At 44.4% G+C, this 22294-nt stretch overlaps 2 protein-coding genes across 2 annotated transcripts; one reads left to right on the top strand and one right to left on the bottom strand.

The window, feature by feature from the left end:
* Positions 1–844: 844 nt before the first annotated feature.
* Positions 845–7109, bottom strand: srd5a1 (steroid-5-alpha-reductase, alpha polypeptide 1 (3-oxo-5 alpha-steroid delta 4-dehydrogenase alpha 1)). The gene is made up of 5 exons (XM_076753771.1): positions 6624–7109; positions 6331–6497; positions 4541–4642; positions 2275–2425; positions 845–2184 (listed from the first exon to the last, which is right to left on the bottom strand). Exons 1-5 carry the CDS (start codon positions 6935–6937, stop codon positions 2118–2120), a joined length of 801 nt encoding a protein of 266 aa, XP_076609886.1. The 5' UTR covers positions 6938–7109; the 3' UTR covers positions 845–2117.
* A 441-nt stretch (positions 7110–7550) lies between these two features.
* nsun2 (NOP2/Sun RNA methyltransferase 2) lies at positions 7551–17585 on the top strand. The gene is made up of 19 exons (XM_076755353.1): positions 7551–7774; positions 8519–8676; positions 8968–9072; positions 9150–9255; positions 9456–9527; positions 9707–9791; positions 9947–10139; positions 10802–10876; positions 11053–11183; positions 12428–12501; positions 12684–12814; positions 13563–13659; positions 13875–14089; positions 14217–14309; positions 14392–14527; positions 15618–15698; positions 16177–16315; positions 16758–16797; positions 16893–17585. Exons 1-19 carry the CDS (start codon positions 7709–7711, stop codon positions 17191–17193), a joined length of 2298 nt encoding a protein of 765 aa, XP_076611468.1. The 5' UTR covers positions 7551–7708; the 3' UTR covers positions 17194–17585.
* The last annotated feature ends 4709 nt before the right edge of the window (positions 17586–22294 follow it).

Raw genomic sequence — 22294 nt, 5'->3', positions numbered from 1 at the left:
CCTGTGGCATGTCAGCCCCATGGTGGGTGGGTGGAGAATAATGGGCTCAGCAACTGGCATCCAACTACAGAGCAGCAGGTACAGAACTACAAATCTGGACCAGTCAACCTGCACCACCTTCAAGCAACAACAGCAGTTGAAACCTACAGTAGGTCTGCTGATGTGTGACACCTACAGGCAAGGAAAAACCTGGCTTCTGTGATTTTAACACCTGCACCACCTGCGGGTAGTGACTGGGGCTTTGTGTTCATTATTATGCATTGATTTTAATGCAGTTTGCATAGCATGCTTTTTACAAATTTTATATCAGCAAAGCATGAGCGCTATGCTAACTGGAGCATATTTTTTTTATTTGTTTCATTATTCTAAGAATACAGAGCTCACACTGCTCTGAATGTCATGCCTGGTTGGTTTGTAAAAGGAGAGGATCTGACCAAAATTTCATTCACTAAGACACAAGCTCCACTGTTCAAGTCCATCACATGTGTTAAAGCAGCTATTCCCATCTTTGTCTGAACTGCTTTTGTTCCCTATAGATGGCGCAGGTTGGCATATGTATACGCAGCCTGCATGAATGAATACCAGTTTGAGAGTTAAAGGCCAGGGCATTGAAACGCTTTGCATATAAAAAGAAAATCCAATGGCCTCTTCCTGAAGATGAATGGTATTATAGTCAGATGGCAGGCTCAGTAAATATTGGCTGTGTAATATAGCGATGCTATTACAAGAAGCGTGGATAAAGAGGAGACACAGAGGAAATAGCCTGGGAGAGCAAAAGAGACAGCGGGGACCTCGAACATGAAGGATGTCACTCTGCATAGCTCTCAGCGACACGCAGCCTCCGCTTTTCAGCGCACTGGACGCAGCGGCCCCATCATTTATTGATAAAAACATGTGGAAAGATGACAAATTTATTTCAAATACAACACATTTGTAAAATTCAGAATAATGCGACCTTGGCTGCAACTGGTGTTTGAGCTCCACTGGGAGAAACCAGTGAAAAAGTTGAAGAGGCAGATTACATTAGTAGTCTTCAAAAAGTAAGACATGATTCTGAGAAAAGTCCCAACTCACTATGACAAGATTATCTGGCTCGTGGTAAAAGGGATTTTGAAACCGTAATAGAAAAAAAGATTGATACCGAGGATTCCTTTTCTTTTCGCTCCATCTTTCACTCAACCACACAACCTCATCCCTTCACTGTCACTTACTCTATGCTCAACGCACTCTTCAGCACTTTCACTCCTTCCCTCTCTCTTTCTCAGACACCCTGCCAGGAGTGATCTGTTGAGGCCGCGCTCTCCTCTTCTCATTTCAGGCATGAGTGAGTTATTGAGGGCCATGCTTGATCGCCATTTGATTTCCCTGCAGCCCAGTAGCTGCAGACCGGCCCGCTACAGTCTCGGTCTTTACGGGACAGAGATGCAGTTAGCGTTTGTTCCAAAGTGGCTTCTCCTCCAGGAGTTCAAGGCCATGAGGTAAGTAGAAAAGTCTCGCCGATGACGTCCAGAGCAAAACGAGGCAGGACTGAATTCGCGGTCCCTCTTTCATCCATTTAATTCGAACGAGTGTTAAAAAGAAGCATTTGCAACAGATGACTCCTGAGAATGAATGAAAAATGTCTGCTTTGCATTTCCAAGTTAATGTTCCATCTGGGAGAATATGCAGATCAGCAGAGGGTCTTAAAACTGTTTATTGCTGGTGCAGAGAGTTATAAATCCCCTGTATTACCATTGAGGTATGCTCCATTCACTATCTTATTTCCTCCGGAGGAGTATGAAATGCTGCCTCACTGGCAAACACACCTCCTCCAGTACATTCAGTTCATCATCGCTGAGGTTACTTTGTTTGTTTCATGGACATTATTACCAAAGTAATGACAATAGTAAACATGATGGCTTTTAACTGTTGCTTACTTGCAGCTCAGATGAGATCATTTACAAGCACGCAACCTGTGTTTCATTCTGTTTTCAGAGAAAGAAAGAAAAAAAAACAGCATCTTCAAGGCTGTTCTGACATCAGAGCTTTCCTAAATTAGAAAAAAAAAAAAGGATTATGGGAAAATTCTTCTCAGTCCCTGTAAGAGCCTTTTCAGGCTTCTAGTACCGACAGTGTTTTTAAAAGAGAAAGGGAATGAGTGCCTTCCTGCTTTTAGGGTAGTCTTCAAACTTAGCGAGGTACCATCTGTAGAGAGAGAGAGAGGGAAAGAGCCATGTTCTTCTATTAATGCAAAACATGCTTACTGTGTGTGTGCCTGTGTGCTATTATTCTTACTTGTGGTGGGCCACAGCCCTGCTGGTGAGGACCACTGTGGTACTGATGGCGAAAGATGAACTGTGAACAGAGTGGGCAGCCAGAGCGAAGCCTGCCCACTCTGTTATCTCTCCTAAGAAGTTGGCTCCAGACACATATTCAAACATTCCGCCTGTGGGTGGAAGACACAGGAATTAGGACAGGTATGCTCATCCTTTCAGACGTTCACTGACCGAAACAAAGCCAACCCTAATATTCGCCTCTCGAGGAAAAAAGAAAATGTGACAGATTTTGACTGAGCACCGTTCAACGCTGAGCTGAATGAGTTCTGGCATTTTGGCTGCTCTCTGTGTGACTGTGAGTCGGCACACTGCTAGAAACTAGAAGGGAATCCACATAACCAGCTCCGCACTGACCATAGATGGCTGAGCACTCACTATTTGACTGCAGGCCATGTGTAGCGTTGCTCCACTCATTGTGAAAATGGCAGATTCTTGGCTGCGGGGATTCCAGACGTGCCTGGAGGTTCATTTGGAGCAGCGCAGCTCACAGCTTCCTCCCGCCTCACCTCTCTCCACTTTATTTTCCTTCAGGGTCCGGGATGGATTGTTTCAACAGGTTCACTGCGAGTTCGGGCTCAAGGTGCTATTATTGTGACTAAGTTGTGAGTCAGGGGAGCCGCTCTCTCTGTGTGAACCTGTTATGATTACTGATTCATTTAGCGGAGGACAAAAACATCCAACTTCTGGTTTGAATTTGCCAATTATGTGATCTGAAAAAGCAGCGACATAGATTTGATTTTGCTTTTCCAATACATACCGCCCTCCAGGCTCTTTGTCAAAAGGAATTTTGGAGATGGGCCAAAATCTTGTTTACCCAGCCTCACTCCTGCAACTTTCACATCTCACAGAATGTGCAGCCGCTTCCACACAGTAAAGGTCACACACTGTTAAAAATATCCACCGTCCAAACCTTCTGCCTTCTGTTTTGTGAGTGAACGGTTTTCATTGTTGACTGACGTGGTCTGTTTTCGTGATACGAGCAGACTCACATGTCCTGTCAGTCCTTCTTTTTAAGGAATAGTTGGAGATTTTGGGAAATATACTTGCTCATTTTCTTGCTTAGAACTTGATGAGATGATGACACTTTTTTCCATTTAGTATAAAGGTGGAGCCTGCAGCTGCTTAGCTGAACATAAAGACTGGAAAACGGCCACCTTACTCTGTAAAACCCCAACTTATTACTTTTACTCTTCCTTGTTTTGTATGGATTAAACAAACCAGATTAACGTGTTAATTAGTGAGCTTTAGCAGTGCTGCTAAGATTTCTTTTTACCACGCTAGGTGTTACCCCCTGCTTAGAGTATTTATGCCACACTAAGACAACTGGTTGCTGGCTGTAGCTTCATATTTACTGTACAAACATGAGTGTGGTGTCAGCAAATAAGCACCTTCACAAATCGTCACACAGTTTCTTAATCATTTACACACTGAAGGTAGTTATTACTGCATCCAATTAGCAAGATTGTATAACTACCTCATGAAAAAGACGCATTTACTACTCAATATGACAGTAATGATGATAACATGAACACTTCTTCTTGAATCTTCATTCAGTCTGGTCACAACATGTGCAGACATATTATGTGCATGTTCCAGTACGGGCCTGGCTTGCTGTTCAACATGATTACCATCAACACTGTGCACTTTAGAAAATGTGTCACGTAAAGCAAAACTAGACACACAAACACTCCAAGTATTGTGAGTCACTGACACACAAGCGGAGTTAGACCACATTAAAATCAAAGCAGCGAGAACCTTTTTAGAACACTAATGTAAGGGCTCGCAGAGGGCACAGCACAGAGGCAAAGATAACTACTGACAACCTGTGATTCTGCTCACAGTGTCATCCTGTATAATCATGCGACCACACTGGAAAATTAGCATGTAGCGCTGCGTACAACGACCACAGAGTTCTGTGCCATGATGTGATTACTGCTTTCTTGACTTTCTTGTCACCCCACAGCAGCGCTGGAAAAAGGATCCGAACTCGAAACTTAAGTAGAGGTAGCATCACAAAGTCAAATGTGCCTTTGACGGTAAATATCCTGCATTTAAAAGTAAAAATACTCTGAAGAATGGTCCCCTTCAGTTTGTTAAATTTTTGTGTTTCTCACTGTACTTTTCCTCTGTGAAAGCTACATGCACTGTGCTGTAATCGGAGTCAGGCTTGTTCGCTGTGGTGAGAGAAATAATTTCGCCCAGTGGTTGATGATTAAAGCCCTTACCTGTGGGAATCTTGTAACCAGTCTCTCCAGGCTTTCTCAGGTTCCTCAGGATGTGGTCAGAGTGCACATTCAACAGCCAACCGACCAACCACAGCACAGACCCTGGAGACGAACCAACCAAAAGCTGCATCAGCACGACATTTTACTGACCACATGCCAGTCAGCCAACTTTTAGAGGTTTTAGACAAAATACTCCTATTTGCTTTCCATCCAGGAGTGAGATGAGCAGATCAATATCTTTATGCTAATGTCAGCTAATCGCCCCACAGCTCCAGCTCCACGCTGCATGCACAGACACGAGCTTGACGAGCACTCAGATAGAGAGCAAATGAAGGAGTGATACAATGTTTTTGTTAACACCTGGCAAGTTTAGTAATAATGTATAGCATGAGAAACATTCAAATTGATTGCTATGACCACATTACTGTATGTACATGTACATTTTCTCATTTACTACCAGCCCCTTGTCCTGTCAAGGGGCTGGTAGTAAATGAGAAAAAAAAACCTGTACTTTCAAACTGTCATTCCATTCTCGTTGAATAATTTTCTATTTCGTTCCATTTGTCTTTATCTGCTGCAGATGCAGCGTTTGATAGTGACAGTAAGGGGAGTAGAGGGACAGCCACGGTGGAAAAACATATATTCTGAACAGACATGTTCCTGTGTTAGCGGCAAGCTGAGCCAAGAAAAACTGTTGAGCACTTTGAGTGAGGTTTGGAAAGCAAGAGAAACACCTGCAGTGGAACAAAAGCCAAGAGGTGACAGAAGAGTTTGAATGACAGCAATGTTTTTAAGCTCAGCTTTGCCGTTTCATTTAATTTAAAAAGGACAGAGGAGGCACAGGGGAGAGAAGGCGAGCCCCATGCATGAACTCCCTTCACCTACACCCGGCTCACTTTCTTAGATTTGCAACCAAACAGCACTGATAGAATTAGAATTTTAGATGAGAACATGCAGGTTATTGTAAAATCACAAAGAACTGCTGGTGTAATTTTCACAGTGAAAGAGTTGTACTCTACTCACACATGACAAAATAAAATGAGAATAAATCAACTGAAAATAAATAAATGACAAAAAAGAACCAAACCAAATGTCGTGAGAGATACTGTTAGCATAAAGAAATAAACTCAACCCAAAGATTCAGTCTGTTAAAAAACAGTGAAGCCAGGATATACAGTATGACACTGAATTTCACTTTAACAGGGGAATTTGTCATTTGAACACTAAAACTTGTCAAACTCCCACTGCTGAGGTTTCATTTGTGTAATAGCAGGTTTATGAATATCACTGAAAAGTGTGTTGCATGTTCATAGGGAACCTCCACCAATCATGCACCCAACATCAGCCCTGATCACACCCAGTGGTCATATCTATTCATGTGGCGCACAGCACAGCAGGAACCATGCAGGAACAAAATTAGACTTTGGTCATTAATCTGTTGCATGCTGGGACGTTCCCAACATGGTCAGCTGGTATCATCTTCAATCACATGATCGTTTGCCTTTCTTTCAAAATAAGAGTGCACTGTTATTCAAGACAAATTCATCCAGGATGAAGAAATCAATCCTCACATTTCACAAAAAGCAAATTAGCTGGAGAGAATGACAATAATCGGGACCATTGTAGTGTGAACTAGTTAAGCCACATTTTGAAGAACCGGCCCTGGAGCACCACTTTAAATCTTTACATTCATCCTCTCTTATCTTTGTACACTATGCACACTAAATGTCAACACCTGCCAATATAATTCATGTTTTCCTTGTAGAAAGCAGCAGACACAGAAGACCTACCTGCGATGAAGCATGGGTGTGTAACCCAGTGTGCAGGGTACTCAGCATAATGGCTCAGGTACCTGATCTGCATGTATCCATTATAGATGCAGAAAACAAAGGCCATGGCAAATGAGATGACTGGTGTCGGTTTACCTCCTCGGATTAAAAATGGATAAATAAGGGATCTGCAGCAGAACCAAAATGTTATTAACACACCTCAGTCATTTCTAATACTTGCTTTGACACACAGATGTAGATAAGCTAGCTGGTATTACGGTGCAGCCTGATTGGTTGTAACGTTAATTTCCTACCTTTGAAAATAGTGGCAGAAATACATAGCAATGAGCAGCTGGTTGGGCAGTAGTGAGGTTTTCGCAGAGGATGTCCAAACGACTAGGCAGAGAGGAACCAGGAACGCAGGCAGCTCCTGCACGAACCAAGCAAACCGGACATTCACTGGAAATCCATATTTGCTGGTAGCATATCGGCCGTATGGGACATTTTCGAAAAGTAAAGTAATGGAAGTGCAGGCTGCCATGAAAAGCATGAAGTAGCCCATGCAGTCCAAAATGTACAGCTCCTCTTTTTCCGAGGAGAAGAGCCTGGAGAGCAGTGAGTCCATCATGGCGGGAGGACTACTGCTACAAAACTAAAAAACAAATGATGTAAACGTATTAAATATTCGTAACTATTTGACAATATGCTGTATCACTGGCTAATACCGACGCATGCTATGGATTTTATCACACAGTGAATGCACACGACTGACGCACGGGTGTCCCATCCCGACCAATCACAGCTCAGCGAATATAGCGTTGCCCCTTATTAGCCAATCAAAATGCCCTGTTTTGCATCGAACTTTATACAATTGTCCTGTCGTCCACTATCTATGCATGGGTGTGCCAGCTGATGTCAATAATACATATTCATAAATTAACTGACATATATGATCCGCTGTATACAATGACCTGGTTACCTGGTCGCTCACGCTGACGTTAACTTGACTATTCTCTGATGTTTCTATGTGACATATAAGCAAGAATTAACAATAATACATAAATAATAATAGCATACAAAAAACCACAAACAACATAGATAAATAATTTAAGCGAATTCGAGTAATAATTTCATAGTGTAGTTATTTAATTTTCAGTTCTTTCATAAATCACACGAGATGTGTTACTTTATTTCAGGCAAATTTCTCGGCCACCTCGAAGGGGTCCTGATTCACGTGCGTCACAGCAGAGGCAACACGTTTCGAGGATACACAGCATAGCAGTCCTTCCTTAAACGCTCTGTAGATATACATTTCAAACAAGTTGCAGGCCACCTTTCTCTGCATCCACCCACCACGGTGTTCCGCACACTTTTCTCCAGAGTTGTCTACTACTCCAGCATGGGGAAAAGAAGCAGACAGCGGCAGAAAAACCAAACTACTAGCAGGGACAACAGAGACAACGCTGTAAGGTTCACGCACAAGATGCAGCAACTCCGGCTAATGTGAGGTGTAAAGTGCTCAGTCAAGCAACATGTTAGCTTAATACACTAAATGCGAATGGAGCTGGGACATACACGGTTGTGTGTTTCAGAAGTTATCTTCACCAAACGCGTGCAGTCATGCTGTTATGACGTCGCTAAACAGCTGCAACGTCGGAGAGCTTTACTGTTAGCTACCGTCATCAGTTATTTTCAAAGCCATGTGTGACCACTTTTTGTCACGTTTAACTTTTGATATGCGCCTTTTTGTTTTTGGGTTGGAAAGATTGTGGGGCTTCACCAGACTTGGTTCAGAAATGTGTTAATTGTATGTGGACATGCATGCAGGTAAGGGGTGGGCGCATGAGTTTACCTCACAAGTATATTAAAACACTGATGGGGTGGGGCAAGCAGGGTTGAAAAAAAAACCCAACAACTCCAAAATGTCATGAAATAAGTACTATTTGTAGGTTACTTCATGCCGAATTGACCAGAAGACCGTAGTAAAAATGTGACAGGTCTTATGACATGTTCTACAAGTTATTTACTCCTGACCATAAGCAAGAAAATATTTAATCGACGGAAATTTGCATGACATTCAATGTATTTTTAATACGAAAGACTGCAACCCCAATTAGTAGGTGTTTTTTCAGTTAGTTATGTACAGAAAGGCAGTTGAAATATTCAATGTATGTGACCCTCTCTAATAACCATTCATCCATGTGTTCAGGGCTGGGGAGCTGGCTATGCTGACATTGTCAAAGAGAATAAGCTGTTTGAGCACTACTACAAGGGCCAAGGCCTGGTGCCTGATGGAGAGTTTGAACAGTTTATGGAAGCAATGAGGGAACCGCTGCCAGCAACCATCCGCATCACTGGATACAAGAGGTGAGCTGGACAGATTTATGACCTGGATTCACACTGGTTGTCTTGTTCATTGAAAAGTGACACGGTCAGCACCATCCAAGATGAGCAAAATGAATATTCCTTTTCTTTCTGGCAAGTGTATGCACCCCATAAAACAACATTCAAGACTTTTATGATTCAACCCACAACTTTGCACATCTGTAACATCTTGATCTAAGCTCCAGTATTTAGCCTTGTAAAGGGGACAGTGGTTTGACAACTTGGATTCCATAACTTCATGCCCAATTTCCCCTGCTTCCTGTCTTGTTCCAGCCATGCCAAGGAAATCCTCCACTGTCTGAAGGAAAAATACTTTAAGGATATTCAAGAGCTGGAGATTGATGGCCAGAAGATTGAGGCTCCACAGGCTCTGAGCTGGTAAAATCTCATGATTTACCTACGACACACAGATTCAGACGAGAAACTTGGTGCACACTGTGTCCTGTCCTCTCCAGGTATCCCGATGAGCAGGCATGGCACACCAACATGAGCAGGAAGATCATTAGGAAGTCTCCCCTGCTGGAGAAGTTCCATCAGTTTCTGGTCAGCGAGACTGAGTCGGTGAGTAAAACACAAACCAAACAGAAAATGTACCAGAAATTGCCAAAAAGTTAACAGTGCAGCAGTGCTGCAGGTTTGAATTTTGGCCTTGCTCATAAAATTTACTCTGGATAGGCAGTTAAAAAAATAAGGAGAACACAATGTCAGAAGTCATCAGAGAAATGAAAAGACAAGCGGCATGTTTGTGTTTGTCCTTGCAGGGTAACATCAGCCGACAGGAGGCTGTCAGTATGATCCCTCCTCTTCTCCTGAAGATTGAGCCCCACCACAAGGTAAAAGCCCTCTTTGAAGGTTAAGAATGCGTCTGTCACTGTTTTAATGCATTTTTTGTGCATCATTTTTTTCTCCCTTGTGCCCTTGTGTGAAACTCTTTCCCTGTAGCTTGGAAACAGCTGTCTTCAAAAGAAGCTCTTGTTTTGAAGTATTGGCATGTGTGTGTGTTTGTGCGCAGATCCTGGACATGTGTGCAGCTCCAGGGTCGAAGACAGCCCAGCTCATCGAGATGCTCCATGCTGACATGGACGTGCCATTTCCAGGTGGGAAACACACATTTGAAACCAGGAAAGATGTTACAGTGACTGATTACTTTGTATTTGAGTGAAATAAAAAAAAATCATCTGCACAGAATTATGATAATTAGCAACTACAGAGAACATCTGTGACCCACAGTCTCCACTTTTCTACCCTCCAGAGGGCTTTGTCATTGCCAACGACGTGGACAACAAGCGCTGCTACCTGCTTGTGCACCAAGCCAAACGTCTCAACAGCCCCTGCATCATGGTGGTCAACCACGACGCCTCCTGCATCCCCACCCTCAAGATCAGCTCCGACGGCAAGAAGGACATCCTCTTCTACGACCGCATCCTGTGCGATGTGCCCTGCAGGTCAGCAAAGGGCTGCATGACACTGTGTCTGCATCACTGACATGTATTACAGCACAGCGAGAGAGTTAGTGTTTGGAAGACAGAGGAGGAAATATTGAGAGAAGAAATAGGGTTGATAAGCTCTGCGGTGTGTGTGGTTGTTTGGAGAAGAGATTTTGTGTGACAGAAAGAGATGAAGCTTCATTCTGTCTGTTAAATGCAGGGTATTTACAGGTCCTTTACAAATGGCTGTTAATAGTGATTTGTTCTTAATGTTTCAGTACAAGCTTAGAGGTAAAACATCCTCCTCGTCTTGAAATCTGGTGTCATTTGGCCAAATATATATATGTAATATATGACATATATAAATTTAACATATGGCCAAAACCGAACTGCATTTGTTTGCAAATGCTGCCTGAGTTTGGCCAGCTGTAGTGCTGAAGCCAGGAGGCCCTGCCAAACACAACATAGGGAGAGGGAGGGGAGGAAAAGCTGTAATGAAGACAGAGAGAAGCAGGCAGCAGTGATGCGAGCAGTCAGCTAAAGCCCAGCGTTTAGACAGTTTGTGCTTGGCAAACGTTTTTACCCTGTGAGAAGTGTCGGGGATCTCTGGTGGTTTCAGCGCCTCAGGCCGAACTGGGGATGTGTCTGACTGGTGCTGCTGTCTGCTCTGTGCTCTGCAGCGGGGACGGCACCATGAGGAAGAACATAGACGTGTGGAAGAAGTGGACGACCAGCAACAGCCTGCACCTCCACGGGTGAGTGGGGGGAGGGCGCGCGTTTGTGCTTTCGTGACAACATAGGAATCCATGCACTTCTGTGGTAGACCAAAGTGACTCAGCGACAAGGGAATGGACTGTGCTCTTTTGGTACTAATTAAAAAAAAGTTGGCCGTGTTACAGAGCGAGTGTGTGTGTGTGTGTGTGTTCACCAGGCTCCAGCTGCGTATCGCAGTGCGTGGCGTTGAACAGCTGGCTGTGGGAGGGAGAATGGTCTACTCCACCTGTTCACTCAACCCTATAGAGGACGAAGCTGTCATTGCAGCGCTGCTGGAGAAGAGCGAAGGTAACACACACACACACACACACACACGCACGCACACACACACACACACACGCACGCACTCACACACAGGGCTGTACAATTTAAGCAATATGTGGCAGACCTTTTCAAATGAGAGCTCAATTTTAGTTTTGTTTCATGCATTCCACTTTTTACCTTTATTTCCTGGCACTAAGATTTTTCTTCATGACCTTATGGGGCCTGCTCGTTTTTTTAATTTTCCATTTCTGTCTTGCTTGTCTGTTTCTATTGCCAGCTGTTCAACACAAGTCAAAAGTCTTGGCTCTGATTGTTTCACACAACCTTCTGTAAACGTCTCAAAAATGGGAAGACACGTCCACATTAATAAAGAGCTCATGTGGTCCGCCTCAGTCAACCACGTCCACCACAGATGTCCGATTAGAAAGATGATCTTAAGTGCAAAGTTACCTATGGTGTTAACTAGCTTACACCTATTTGACAAGTAGCATAAAACTAGGTTCTGATTAGCTTACAGTTTGCTCATTTTGTCTGACCACCAATCTAAAATCCAACAATATTCATGTTATTGTCACATATGACAAGCAAAGGCAGCAAATATGACATATATTAATATATATCATATATTTACGGGTTTCTGGAAGCTGACTATCACAAAGTGGGCTGATGTTTTTATCTGATTCACTGAACCTCATGCAGATGTATGAGAAAAGTGTGGGGCAGAACCTTTGCACACCTGGATGAACAGGTGTGTAGGCGGATAGTCTGCGGGAATCTTTTCGTCTAAAACAAGCGTGGAAAACGTCTGGTATTATCATATAAGTTATGCATGTGCATCCATATGTGATCCATTTGAAAGTCCAGTGGAGTGTAATAATGTAACTCAAACCAAATGAGTTTGTACTGGGACTCTGTTCTGGATGAAGAAATATTGTATTAGCACACGTCTGAATGCCCACACAGAACATTTCAGAGCTGATATCATACTGCTAAAGACTGCCAAGGAAGAAAGTCTCATTCTCCTTGTGCTACGCGGATCTTTAACGCTGTCTGTTATATTGTAAAACTACTCAGATAGCACAAAAGCAGCAGTTGGATCACTTCTTTCATGTTGAAACACACAAGGTCAATAGCGACAGAGCCTACAATAAAGTCCCCTTCACTTTTGAGCTGCTGAATGTATCAGAATGCAGTAAATAAAAATGACGTTTAAATATAGCCACTCGTTTTCTGCCAAGTTGTAATGTCTTTCCCATCCCTGTTGCCAGGAGCACTGGAGCTGGCTGACAGCTCAGCTGATCTGCCAGGGCTGAAGTGGATGCCTGGCGTCACTTCCTGGAAGGTACTGGAACGTTTAGTTTGTGGCAGTCAGTACAAAACCAACCACCTCAGCAACATATCATGAAGGAAAACGGTGTTTAAGTCACAGAAGCGCTTCAAGTCAGACAGAATTGTGTATTCCAGTGTCCTGGCTGTGGATGATTTTGATTTGATTGCGCACTTAAACAGTTGTTGTCTCTGTAGCTGATGACCAAGGAGGGCCAGTGGTACTCGGACTGGTCGGAGGTTCCAAGCAGTCGTCACACACAGATCCGCCCCACCATGTTCCCACCTAAAGACCCAGAGAAACTTGCTAGCATGCATCTGGAGAGATGGTACGCCCACACTCACACACTAAACGTTTGTATGATTTTAAAATGTGGAGGACTTACTTTGCCATGAGAGTAGTCCACATACTTCAGCTAAAGGCTCAATAGCCAAAAGCAAACAGGTGCAGCGAGAGCAGGAAACCTCGTTTAAGGCCACTTTGAATGTATTCTGTTGGTGAGTTCAGTAGCAGGGAGGCAATTCTACAAAAAAAACAGATCCATCTCATAAAATTTTCTTCAGTTTATAAAGGAGGAGGGTTCATTTGACCAGATCCAGCCCTTCCCCCCCAAACTCTCGTGTTAATTTAGCAAACGTTTCTCATCTTTGTATCCTCCTCAGAGTAATGTGTTGTCATGAAAGCAGAGAAACACAAGCGCTCACACACTCGCACTCTTTCCTGTTTTCACCGGTGCCAGATTCATTAGCTGAGTAATGTGTGTGATTTATTTTTTTGGCACAGCTTTGCACACACACACACACACTGTCTGCATGGATGCACATATATGTACACACCTGCACTCTCACATAATGGGGGATGATGTCATTTCTACTCTGCAGCTTTTACTTTAATGCTCAGGCTGATATCACAGTGGCCAGCAGATGGCGCTCGTGTCACATGTTGTCCAAGCACCTTTTTATTTAATGCTGAAACAGTCCTTGTTTATCTTCACAGTAGGTGGTACAATAAAAAGCAAAACTATGACTTATGTTTGTGTGTGTGTGCATGTGTGTGTGTGTGTGTTATAATGTCAGTATGAGGATTCTGCCACATCACCAGAACACTGGAGGTTTCTTCGTGGCCGTGCTGGTGAAGAAAGCCCCAATGCCTTGGAACAAAAGATATCCCAAGGTACTTCCTCACAAACACACACACACTTAATGGATGATTAGAGTCCTACTCGAAGAGGGAGGTGGAGGAGAAACTCCCCCGTGTGGGTTTGGGGGTATGTCTGTTGAACCAGCAGCAGCACCCCACCACTGCATCACTCACCTGTTCAGCGTTACAAACCACAGCTGGGACTCCTCCTTTCTTTGTCTGCTCATCACACTCCTCGTTGTCTCCAGCTGAGGAAGGATGTCTCGTCCCTCTCAGCGGCCCAGACCGGGGGCTCTCCGGCGGCCTCCATCCCCGCGCACACTTCTTGCCTCCCGGAGAGCACTGTGGAGGAGGGGGAGGCAGGAGGCCCAGAGGGAAAGGCGGACAGGGAGGCAGAAGAGGAGGAACCCACAGGAGCTCCCTCTGCCCAGGAGACCACTGATAAACAAGATGGAGTGTGTGGGTGAGTCATGTTGGTCTGGTGAGCGGATGAACAAAGGGAAGCTGCAAAGTCTTTAGCCATGATCAAAAAAAAAAAAATAATTACAATGCAGTTAAAATAAACAATGTCTCGTCTCTCTGCCTCCCAGGCCTCCAGCCTCGAAGAAGATGAGGCTGTTTGGTTATAAAGAAGACCCCTTTGTGTTCCTTACTGAGGAAGACCCCGTCTTCACCACCATACAGTAAGTGCCTCTGCATGTATTATACATGAAAATGTTCGTTTTCAGTGGCAAAATGTTTTTTTTTTTTCCCTGTTGTCTCTAGATCCTTCTATAATCTGTCGCCCGACTTCCCCAAGCTCAATGTCCTGACCAGGACCCACGAGGGCAAGAAGAGACACTTGTACATGGTGTCCAAAGAGCTGCGCAACGTGCTACTCAACAACAGCGAGCGCATGAAGGTGTGTTTGTTTTGGAGCAGCGTTAACGTCATCGCACATACTCACAACCATGTCTGATGGTGATAATAAAGCTTTTCCTCACGTGGAAATCTGATACAAATAGATTCAACATATCAAGAATCACTTCCTTCCCGGAGACAGTGCGTCTGGTGTTGATCAAACTACACAGTGTAGTCAAACAGGCTGCAGTGTGTGCAGATTTTGGATACAGACATATTGGTTTTACGTTGGTACATCGGTTTATTTTTATAGCGTGTGCTTTTGTGTGTGTGTATGTGATACAGCGTGTGTGTACATGTACCAGCCCATCAGAGGGAACCAGCCTAGCAGATGGGACCCTCTCTATCCCAAATCCCTCTGGTCCTCCACCCTGTAGCACCTGCACAGGTGGCTGTGTTTGTGTGCGTGCGTGCGTGTGTGCGTGTGTGCGTGTGTGTGTGTGCTTGTGTACGTGTGTACATGTCTACGTGTGTGTGTGTGTGTGTGTGTGTGTGGCCTCAGTCTCTTTGTTCTCATCATTGTGTTTAATTTTTCTCAGTTTTTAGTCACTTCTCCACATTACCAGATTGAAAACAGGGCCTATGTTCACTTCCCTTCTCTTTCTATTATCTCAAGTTTCACAGAGAAAAGTTGTGGAATCTGGCTTTTTATTATTAATTTCTATTTTTCCCACCTTAATGTTCTCATATTGAAATGCCATGCAAAGCTAACTTAACTTGCTCCACTTCCATAAGGCTTTTAAAGAATTCAACATGCATATTTATTTGTAGAATAGTTGAATTTTACTGTGCAGATGACTGACAGTCGCCTCCCACTCCTGCTTGGACACCAGAGCCCAGCTGCCCTGTGTTTCCCCACAGTTTTGTAACAGCTTATAAGGAGATGCCTCGAGCAAAGTGAACATGGTGAACATCAGTAGTACTGCAAGACCACAAGTAACATAATTAGTCCTCTGTTTTTATTTAAATGACCCTTGATCGTGTTTTCTGGAGAGATGTTAATTAGTGTAGTAAGCGAGTAGAATTTGGCCTCATTGCGTTGTTTTTGTGCAGAGCCGTGTGTCAGCGTGGTCGTTTCACTTGTTTCGTAGGTCATTAACACGGGGGTGAAGGTGTGGTCTCGCAACAGTGATGGAGAGGAGTTTGGCTGTGCCTTCAGACTAGCCCAGGAGGTAACACACACACAGACACACCACAGCACTGTGAGCACCACTTCCCATCCTCACATTAAATCTTCAGGAGTAAAAAGAATTTTCTGTAAATCCACCTGATCAGTGTTCAGTAGTGTCTTTTTAATTGAAAGCTGTGTTACTGTGAAAACATCCTCTCCACACATTTGCTGCACACAAGTGCCATCATTCTCTTTGTATGCAAATCAACCTCATGATGTGAAGTGATACACACAGTGATCCATGTTGATGAATTCTTTGATTTTATAGTATATTTGATTGTCAAAGCAGCTCCTCAAACATGCATTCAGCTGTCCTTACTGTAATTGCTGTATTCACCACAGAGGCGATGCACAAGGGAGTCCACACTCAAATGAACTTAACATTAATTCACATTATATGCGCCGTGTAACTATAAAAAATCTGGGTTTATTATAATGGTCTGTCGATTTTCAGCCACATCTCTCCTTTGTCCTACAAGGGCATCTACACTCTTCAGCCGTACATCCGCTCCAGGATAATCGGAGTGAGTGTGGAGGACATCAAAGTGCTGCTGACCCAGGAGAACCCCTTCCTCAGCAAACTGGAGGACGACGCTCACGCTCAGGCCAAGAAAATGGGTGAGCAAAACATTCTCATCCCAAAGACGAAGGCGACAAACGATATAGCCACTTTAAGAAAAGTATCACTCTGTAATTAGTAGACTTGAGATTTTACTTTTGATTCTACAACTAGAAGAGTGTGGGAAGCAGCCGTAGCAGCCTAGAGGTTAGAGTGGTGGGTTAGCGATGGGCAGCTTTCTGGCATGGAATGAAAAAATGAATGAGTAATGCTCAGTCTTCCTCAGCAACTGCTGCTGAGCTGCCCTTGAGCAAGGCACTGACCCAAAAACCTCACAAGAGGGGCCGAGCAAAAGAAGAACTGTAGTTACACTGGGCAGTTAGCCAGTATTAATATATGGAAGTGTGCATGTCCAGCGTGGTGGAGTCGCTAATGTTAAAATGCGTTTTTGGAAGAATCCGTTGTTGCTTATAAGTTATTGATTTGCTCTTCTCTCCACAGTTATGGGTAGCATTGTGTTGAAGTACATTCCTAATCCAAAGTAAGTAGATTTGTTAGATTTTTCTATGCATATTATGTTTTTGAAGCGATGACCTTGCTCATTTCTGACAGCCACCGTAACCCTCTGTTTGTCAGCGCCCCAGCGGAGCCGCAGTGTCCCATCCAGCTGTGTGGCTGGAGGGGAAAGACATCCATCCGAGCCTTCGTCCCCCGCAACGAGAGGTTTCATTACCTCCGAATGCTAGGCGTGGAGGTCTTCAGAGACAAACAGGGCCTCGGGCAGAAACAGAGGGATGAAGACAAGGAAGAGGTGGAAAAGGACGCAGAGGAGGAAGGAGCGGCGGAAAATGAGGCAGAGCTGGACTTGGAGAACGGCGATGAAAATGGATCGTCGCAACCAAAGGCCGACAGCGGCAGCCAGGCGACGAGCAGCTGAGGATGTGGAGGAGACTGAAGATGTATTGGAGCTCTAAGAGCTGTTGACCAGATCCAAGACCACGTTATGTGGAAGAGGAGGGCGACGTGCCTGTATGGGTTTCTCTGTTTACCACACTGCCACTGCAGAAGGATTACCGCCCAGAGATGGACTCCCTTTGGACTGTCACGTTTTGGAGCCCCTCCAGGTGTCCGCTTTTTAGTTTTAATGGCTTGTCTTATTTTATAGAACTGTTTTTTATGGTTTAACAAACTCACTCCACTGACCCAGTGGCATCACGTTTCTTTCAGTTGCTCATGTTTAGAGAGGTTTCTATAAACTGCCGTCTCATTTTCTACACCTGTAATTAAGCAGAAATGTGGAGTTGATTAAAAGTGTTCAGGTTAATTGTGTCACCGGACAAATTATTTGACTTTATGCTCACTCTTGGCCCGTTGGAGTGTAAAAGGCATGCGTATGATGGGGTTGATTAGGTTCTGCAAATTAAACTAAATAAAACAGCCATGAGAAATTTGATAGATGGGTAAATTAATCGAATTAAGCATACAAGTTTGTATTTTTTTTTTATTTGACATTTCCCTCTCCTTGCATTGATTAAACCCCTTAGAACCCAGGAAAAATATCCCTCCATGCCTTAAAATGGCTTCGATTGTTTGATTTACCATGCACAGATCAGTACCCGCCTCTGTCTCCACCCATCCCTATGCCACACTCCTGCAGCTCGAGCGCACCTGCTCACTGAACACACAAACTTCTGCTTGTTTTCTGTTTTGCAAGCTAGTGTGTGCTACACAATGGCAAGTGGTCATATAATGATTAATGATGTTTAAACCAGAGGACTGTTCCGAAGAATGACCCCACAGTCATGAAGTTTTCTGTCAGAATCATCATAATGAATAGGAGCCATACTTGCCCAAACTTTCTTCATCAGCCCTCCCGAGCCATAAAGCCAAAAAGGGGACTTTTTGATCTCATATTTGTATATGTAGAAAAATAAAAGAAACAAATAAGGCTGAAAGACAAAACATGTTTTCCGAGTCAACCGATATTTTATCTTTTTGTTATTGTGTCTTTCTCTTTAAATAACTAAGATTGGTAAATGCAAAGCACATGTTGCACACGTGTGTTTGTCCTTGAAAACCTAAAACCAAGTCATAGAAGCCATGAAAATGTATCTCTATGAGGGGACGCTTTGGATTAACCAAGACTAAGAGTTAACAGCCATGTTAGAGCTCCGTGAGGCTGCATGGGAGTACTGTGAGAGGCTAAAAGCTAACATCAGCATAGCAGCATCGGATGAAATGCTCAAAATGACAGTGCTAACACGCTGATGTTTATGTCAACCTGTCTTTGTTTAGCATGTTAGCATCCTAACATGCGAGTTAGAAGTCCAGCTGAGGTTGATGAGAATGTCGTCATTTTTTGCGAGCATCCGGCCATAAACCAGGCAAAAAGTGCAGGATCCACAGGCCTTAAAATGTGTTAGAGAGGCATGTTTTTAAAGACGAGCCTCGCAGCCTCCACCAGTTTCCTCAGGGTGCAGAGGAGCACACGTGTCCTCGCAGTGATGATCAAAAAACATCAAATTTCCCACAACGGCAACATACTTTCCGCGTCTTGTTAGCGGTTGACAAGGCAGCCTCGCTGCACCGGATGGACGGACATCTCTCCTGTTTATTACCCAGTCCAGCTGCCATGACAACAGCTGCCATGACAACCAGCCCCCTCACCTCTCTCTGGTGGCGGGAGGGAGCAGAGGACAGAGGGACCACAGAGAGCATCCTGCACTCCTCCGCTCTCCTTTTCTCCTCCTAACTCCGTCCTCACTTTTCTTCTTCATCTCCCCCGTTGTGCCTCGTTCCCTCCCTTCTTCTTTTCTTCATTTGATCTGTGACCTCCAAAGTGCACGGCAGTGAGTATTACCAAGCAGCAGAGCGGCTGTCATGTCAATTCCCTCCGCTGTGGATATGCCAGTGACAGCGCTGTTTGCAGAGGCGGAAGGGGACAAGTCTGGGGCAAGAAGAGTCAGTGTTTGGGTTACATGCGAGGATCGAGTGGGAGAGTGAACCCAGTTGTAGCTTGTTTTCCCTGCTGTTACTGTTGGTCAAATTAAGCTGATTTCCAACCTTCGTCACAGCTTATATGACAGAGACGGATGGAAATTTGAGACCAAGAGGTTGATTATTGAACAACGTGGCTGACGGGTCGTGGTCGTGGAAAGTGGAGGTTTTTAAAAATGTGCAGAAGGTATTTCACAGTGAAGGTGAAGGCGTTAACAGAGGGAGGAGCTGCCTGTGGAGTCAGTCGAGGATGAACGAGGAGAGAAAAAGCGAGCTGAGCGGAGGAGAGCGCATGAAAATATAAGGAGTTGAAAATGATAAAAGCCTTGGGAGGATGAAGAGAGATGAGTGGATGGAGGGTTAGAGAGAGCGGGTGGGGATGAATAAATTGAATTGGACAGATAGAGAAAGGTTTGGAGATAAGGCAAAAAGTTGTTACTGAGTCACAGGCCTGTCTGTGTGCGTGGGAGTGTGTGTTTGAGTTAAGCCCGAGTGTGAATCTGTGTGTATGCCTCAGCTAAGCCCGTCTTTGTGTGTTTAAAGTGTGTGCGCGGGTTTGTCAGCGTGAGTGATGCCTTCTGCCTTTTAGCTTTAACGTTTACTGCCAACCTACTAATACTAGCGATGACATTAACTCCACACAGGGACACATTAACTTGCTGTCTTCTTTCTCCTTCATCCTCTCCTCTTCCTGTCTTTTGCTTTCTATTTAGATTTCCATCCAGTCCTCCTCCCTACCTTTATTCATACCACTCACTTCTTCTTTCCATTATGATTATCTTTCTCCCAGGAAGAGCTTTCTGAAAGCACTCACGGCCTCCCAAAGCTCAGATTCTAAAATGTCTAAACTGTCCTCTCAATTTAAGACTGCTTTTACTTCTCCCTCAACACACCATCTTTTTTTTATTGGAGCACTATCATTCTTGTATCCTCCATTGTACGCTAGATATTTTCCAAGGCTTCAAAGATGTTGTATCAGACATTGTATTATGTAAGCACAATTGAAACCCAAAAGTATTTGTTCCTGGTACATTTATTCACTGGTTATTGCTTTACTTTAAAGCTGAATTAATTACTTGTAATGAAGTCCAGAAAGCGTTATCACATTATTTGTGTGAATTTGACCTCTGGACCGTTTGTGCAGCCTGTGTTTATTCACACCAAACAGCCAATGTACGGACTGTACAGATGTCAGCTGTAAGATAGCTGGTGGTGTACACATTGACCACATGTGAGGTAGTTTGAGGGTGTGTATTGGTGTGGCAGCTCAGCCTTCTGTTTGATCTTAGTTTGATCTTCTCCAGAAAGCATGCAAGCTAAAGTTGAAACATTTCAACTCACGCAGGCTCAGTTTGTGTCGCCGCATGTGCATTCGGCTCTACTTGCACCCACTCACGTCTGTCCTTTTACTTTGTATGAGATACGCTGCTTTATACAACAGGCAATAACAAGAATAACCTTCAAGTTGCCAGGTTATGAGCACATTTCTCTTGCTAGCAGGTTAGTGGCTGGAGTAGACAGCGTGGACCTACAGGCCGTAAAACAAACCTGTACAGAAGCTGTGTGATGAGTTCGGCTTCACACACCAACTCAAGCCTGATGCAAAGCCGGTTTCCCTCAAAGGGCCACAGTGTGTGAAGAAGGTGCTCGTGTGCGTGGAGCCGCTGGATGTCATCAGCTGCACAGAGGAGTGGCGTTCCGGCATGGTGGCACCAAAGAAGTCTAAAGATGGAATTTGTGTTGGCCTCTCCCCCGTCAATGACGTGGTGAACAGAGGAGAGTTTGGCCTTCCCTCAGTGGACCAGACGCTGAGCTGGCTGTCAGGTGCAATGATCTTCACCAAAACTGCCACCAACTTGAGACCCATTGTCAAGGGAATGTGCACACCGCCTTCATCACACTGTAGGGCTGTGCTACTTCCACTGTCTCCCATTAAGCTTTCACCCAGAGCAGTTTGAGAACCAGAAGGTGATGGAGGTAACTGAATGCTTTGATGGAGTCATCTGTCACATGGACGACATTCACATTTGGTGGTCAAACAGGCCATGGCAGAAGCTTGGGACATGTTCATCAACACTGAGGATGTTGATAGACGTGAGAACAGAAGACAAAAGGTGAAAAATCTTTCCAAACATGGCACCAGGATAGCGAGTGTGGCTCACCGACACCAAGACGACAAGCATCTGCACATCTATGCCAACACCATACTTGGTCAACGGGCCATAAGGGAGGAGGAGTAGGGACCACCATCACCTACTGCTGATGCCGCCGGCTACAGATAGCAGCTATGAGACATGACAAGCAGGCATTTCCCAGGTGGATGATGGCAACAGCACAAGGGTCACCTCAAGTGTATCTCCACTGATTCCTCAAGTCGCACCTGCAGCTGTCAGAACCAGATCCGGCAGTTAGAGTTTTAGTTGTATTATATTGTGACAAATTATTTAATCCATTAACATTCATTACATCACCCTTTACTTTCCACTTGCACTATTTAATTCAATAAAACATGCCGCCTCCTCTGCTCTCCTGCAGATGAGTTTACATCATCATTAATGAATTTCCAGGAATAAATGTGTGATGGCATCGGAGCTGTGCTCGAGACGTCAAGTGCACTCTACGTTGTCCCCTGTTCACCTCTTTCTTTTCTTGTCCTTGTCCTTCCTCCTCCTCCACATCATCCCCCTCTTCAGTTTGATGCTCTTGCATGCTTCATGCACTCTAGCGCTCAGCCTCGTGGACATGCATATATGTTTGGGATTATATAATCAAGCTGTTACGCAACGCTAAAAGAGACCGAGGGAGGCAAATTCACACACACACTTAGAGGGAGAGAGAGAGTGACAGGGGGAGGGGTGGTGTGGTGGATGTGTGTGTGTGTGTGTGTGTGCGTTGTGGGGGGAATCTTGTGTTTCATGTTTGGATTAAACCAAATCCCACTCTGCTCTACACATACACACACACAACTGCTCGCCCTTTTAAAATCCGCTGGTAAATCTCTGGTTATGGATGTTGGCTCTGTCTGATAGCGTTATTGTGCA

Source organism: Chaetodon auriga, chromosome 17 (genome assembly GCF_051107435.1).
Source record: "Chaetodon auriga isolate fChaAug3 chromosome 17, fChaAug3.hap1, whole genome shotgun sequence".
Lineage (NCBI taxonomy): Eukaryota > Metazoa > Chordata > Actinopteri > Chaetodontiformes > Chaetodontidae > Chaetodon > Chaetodon auriga.
The sequence above is the reverse complement of the archived record's forward strand: the minus strand, read 5'-3'. Positions and strand labels throughout refer to the sequence as shown.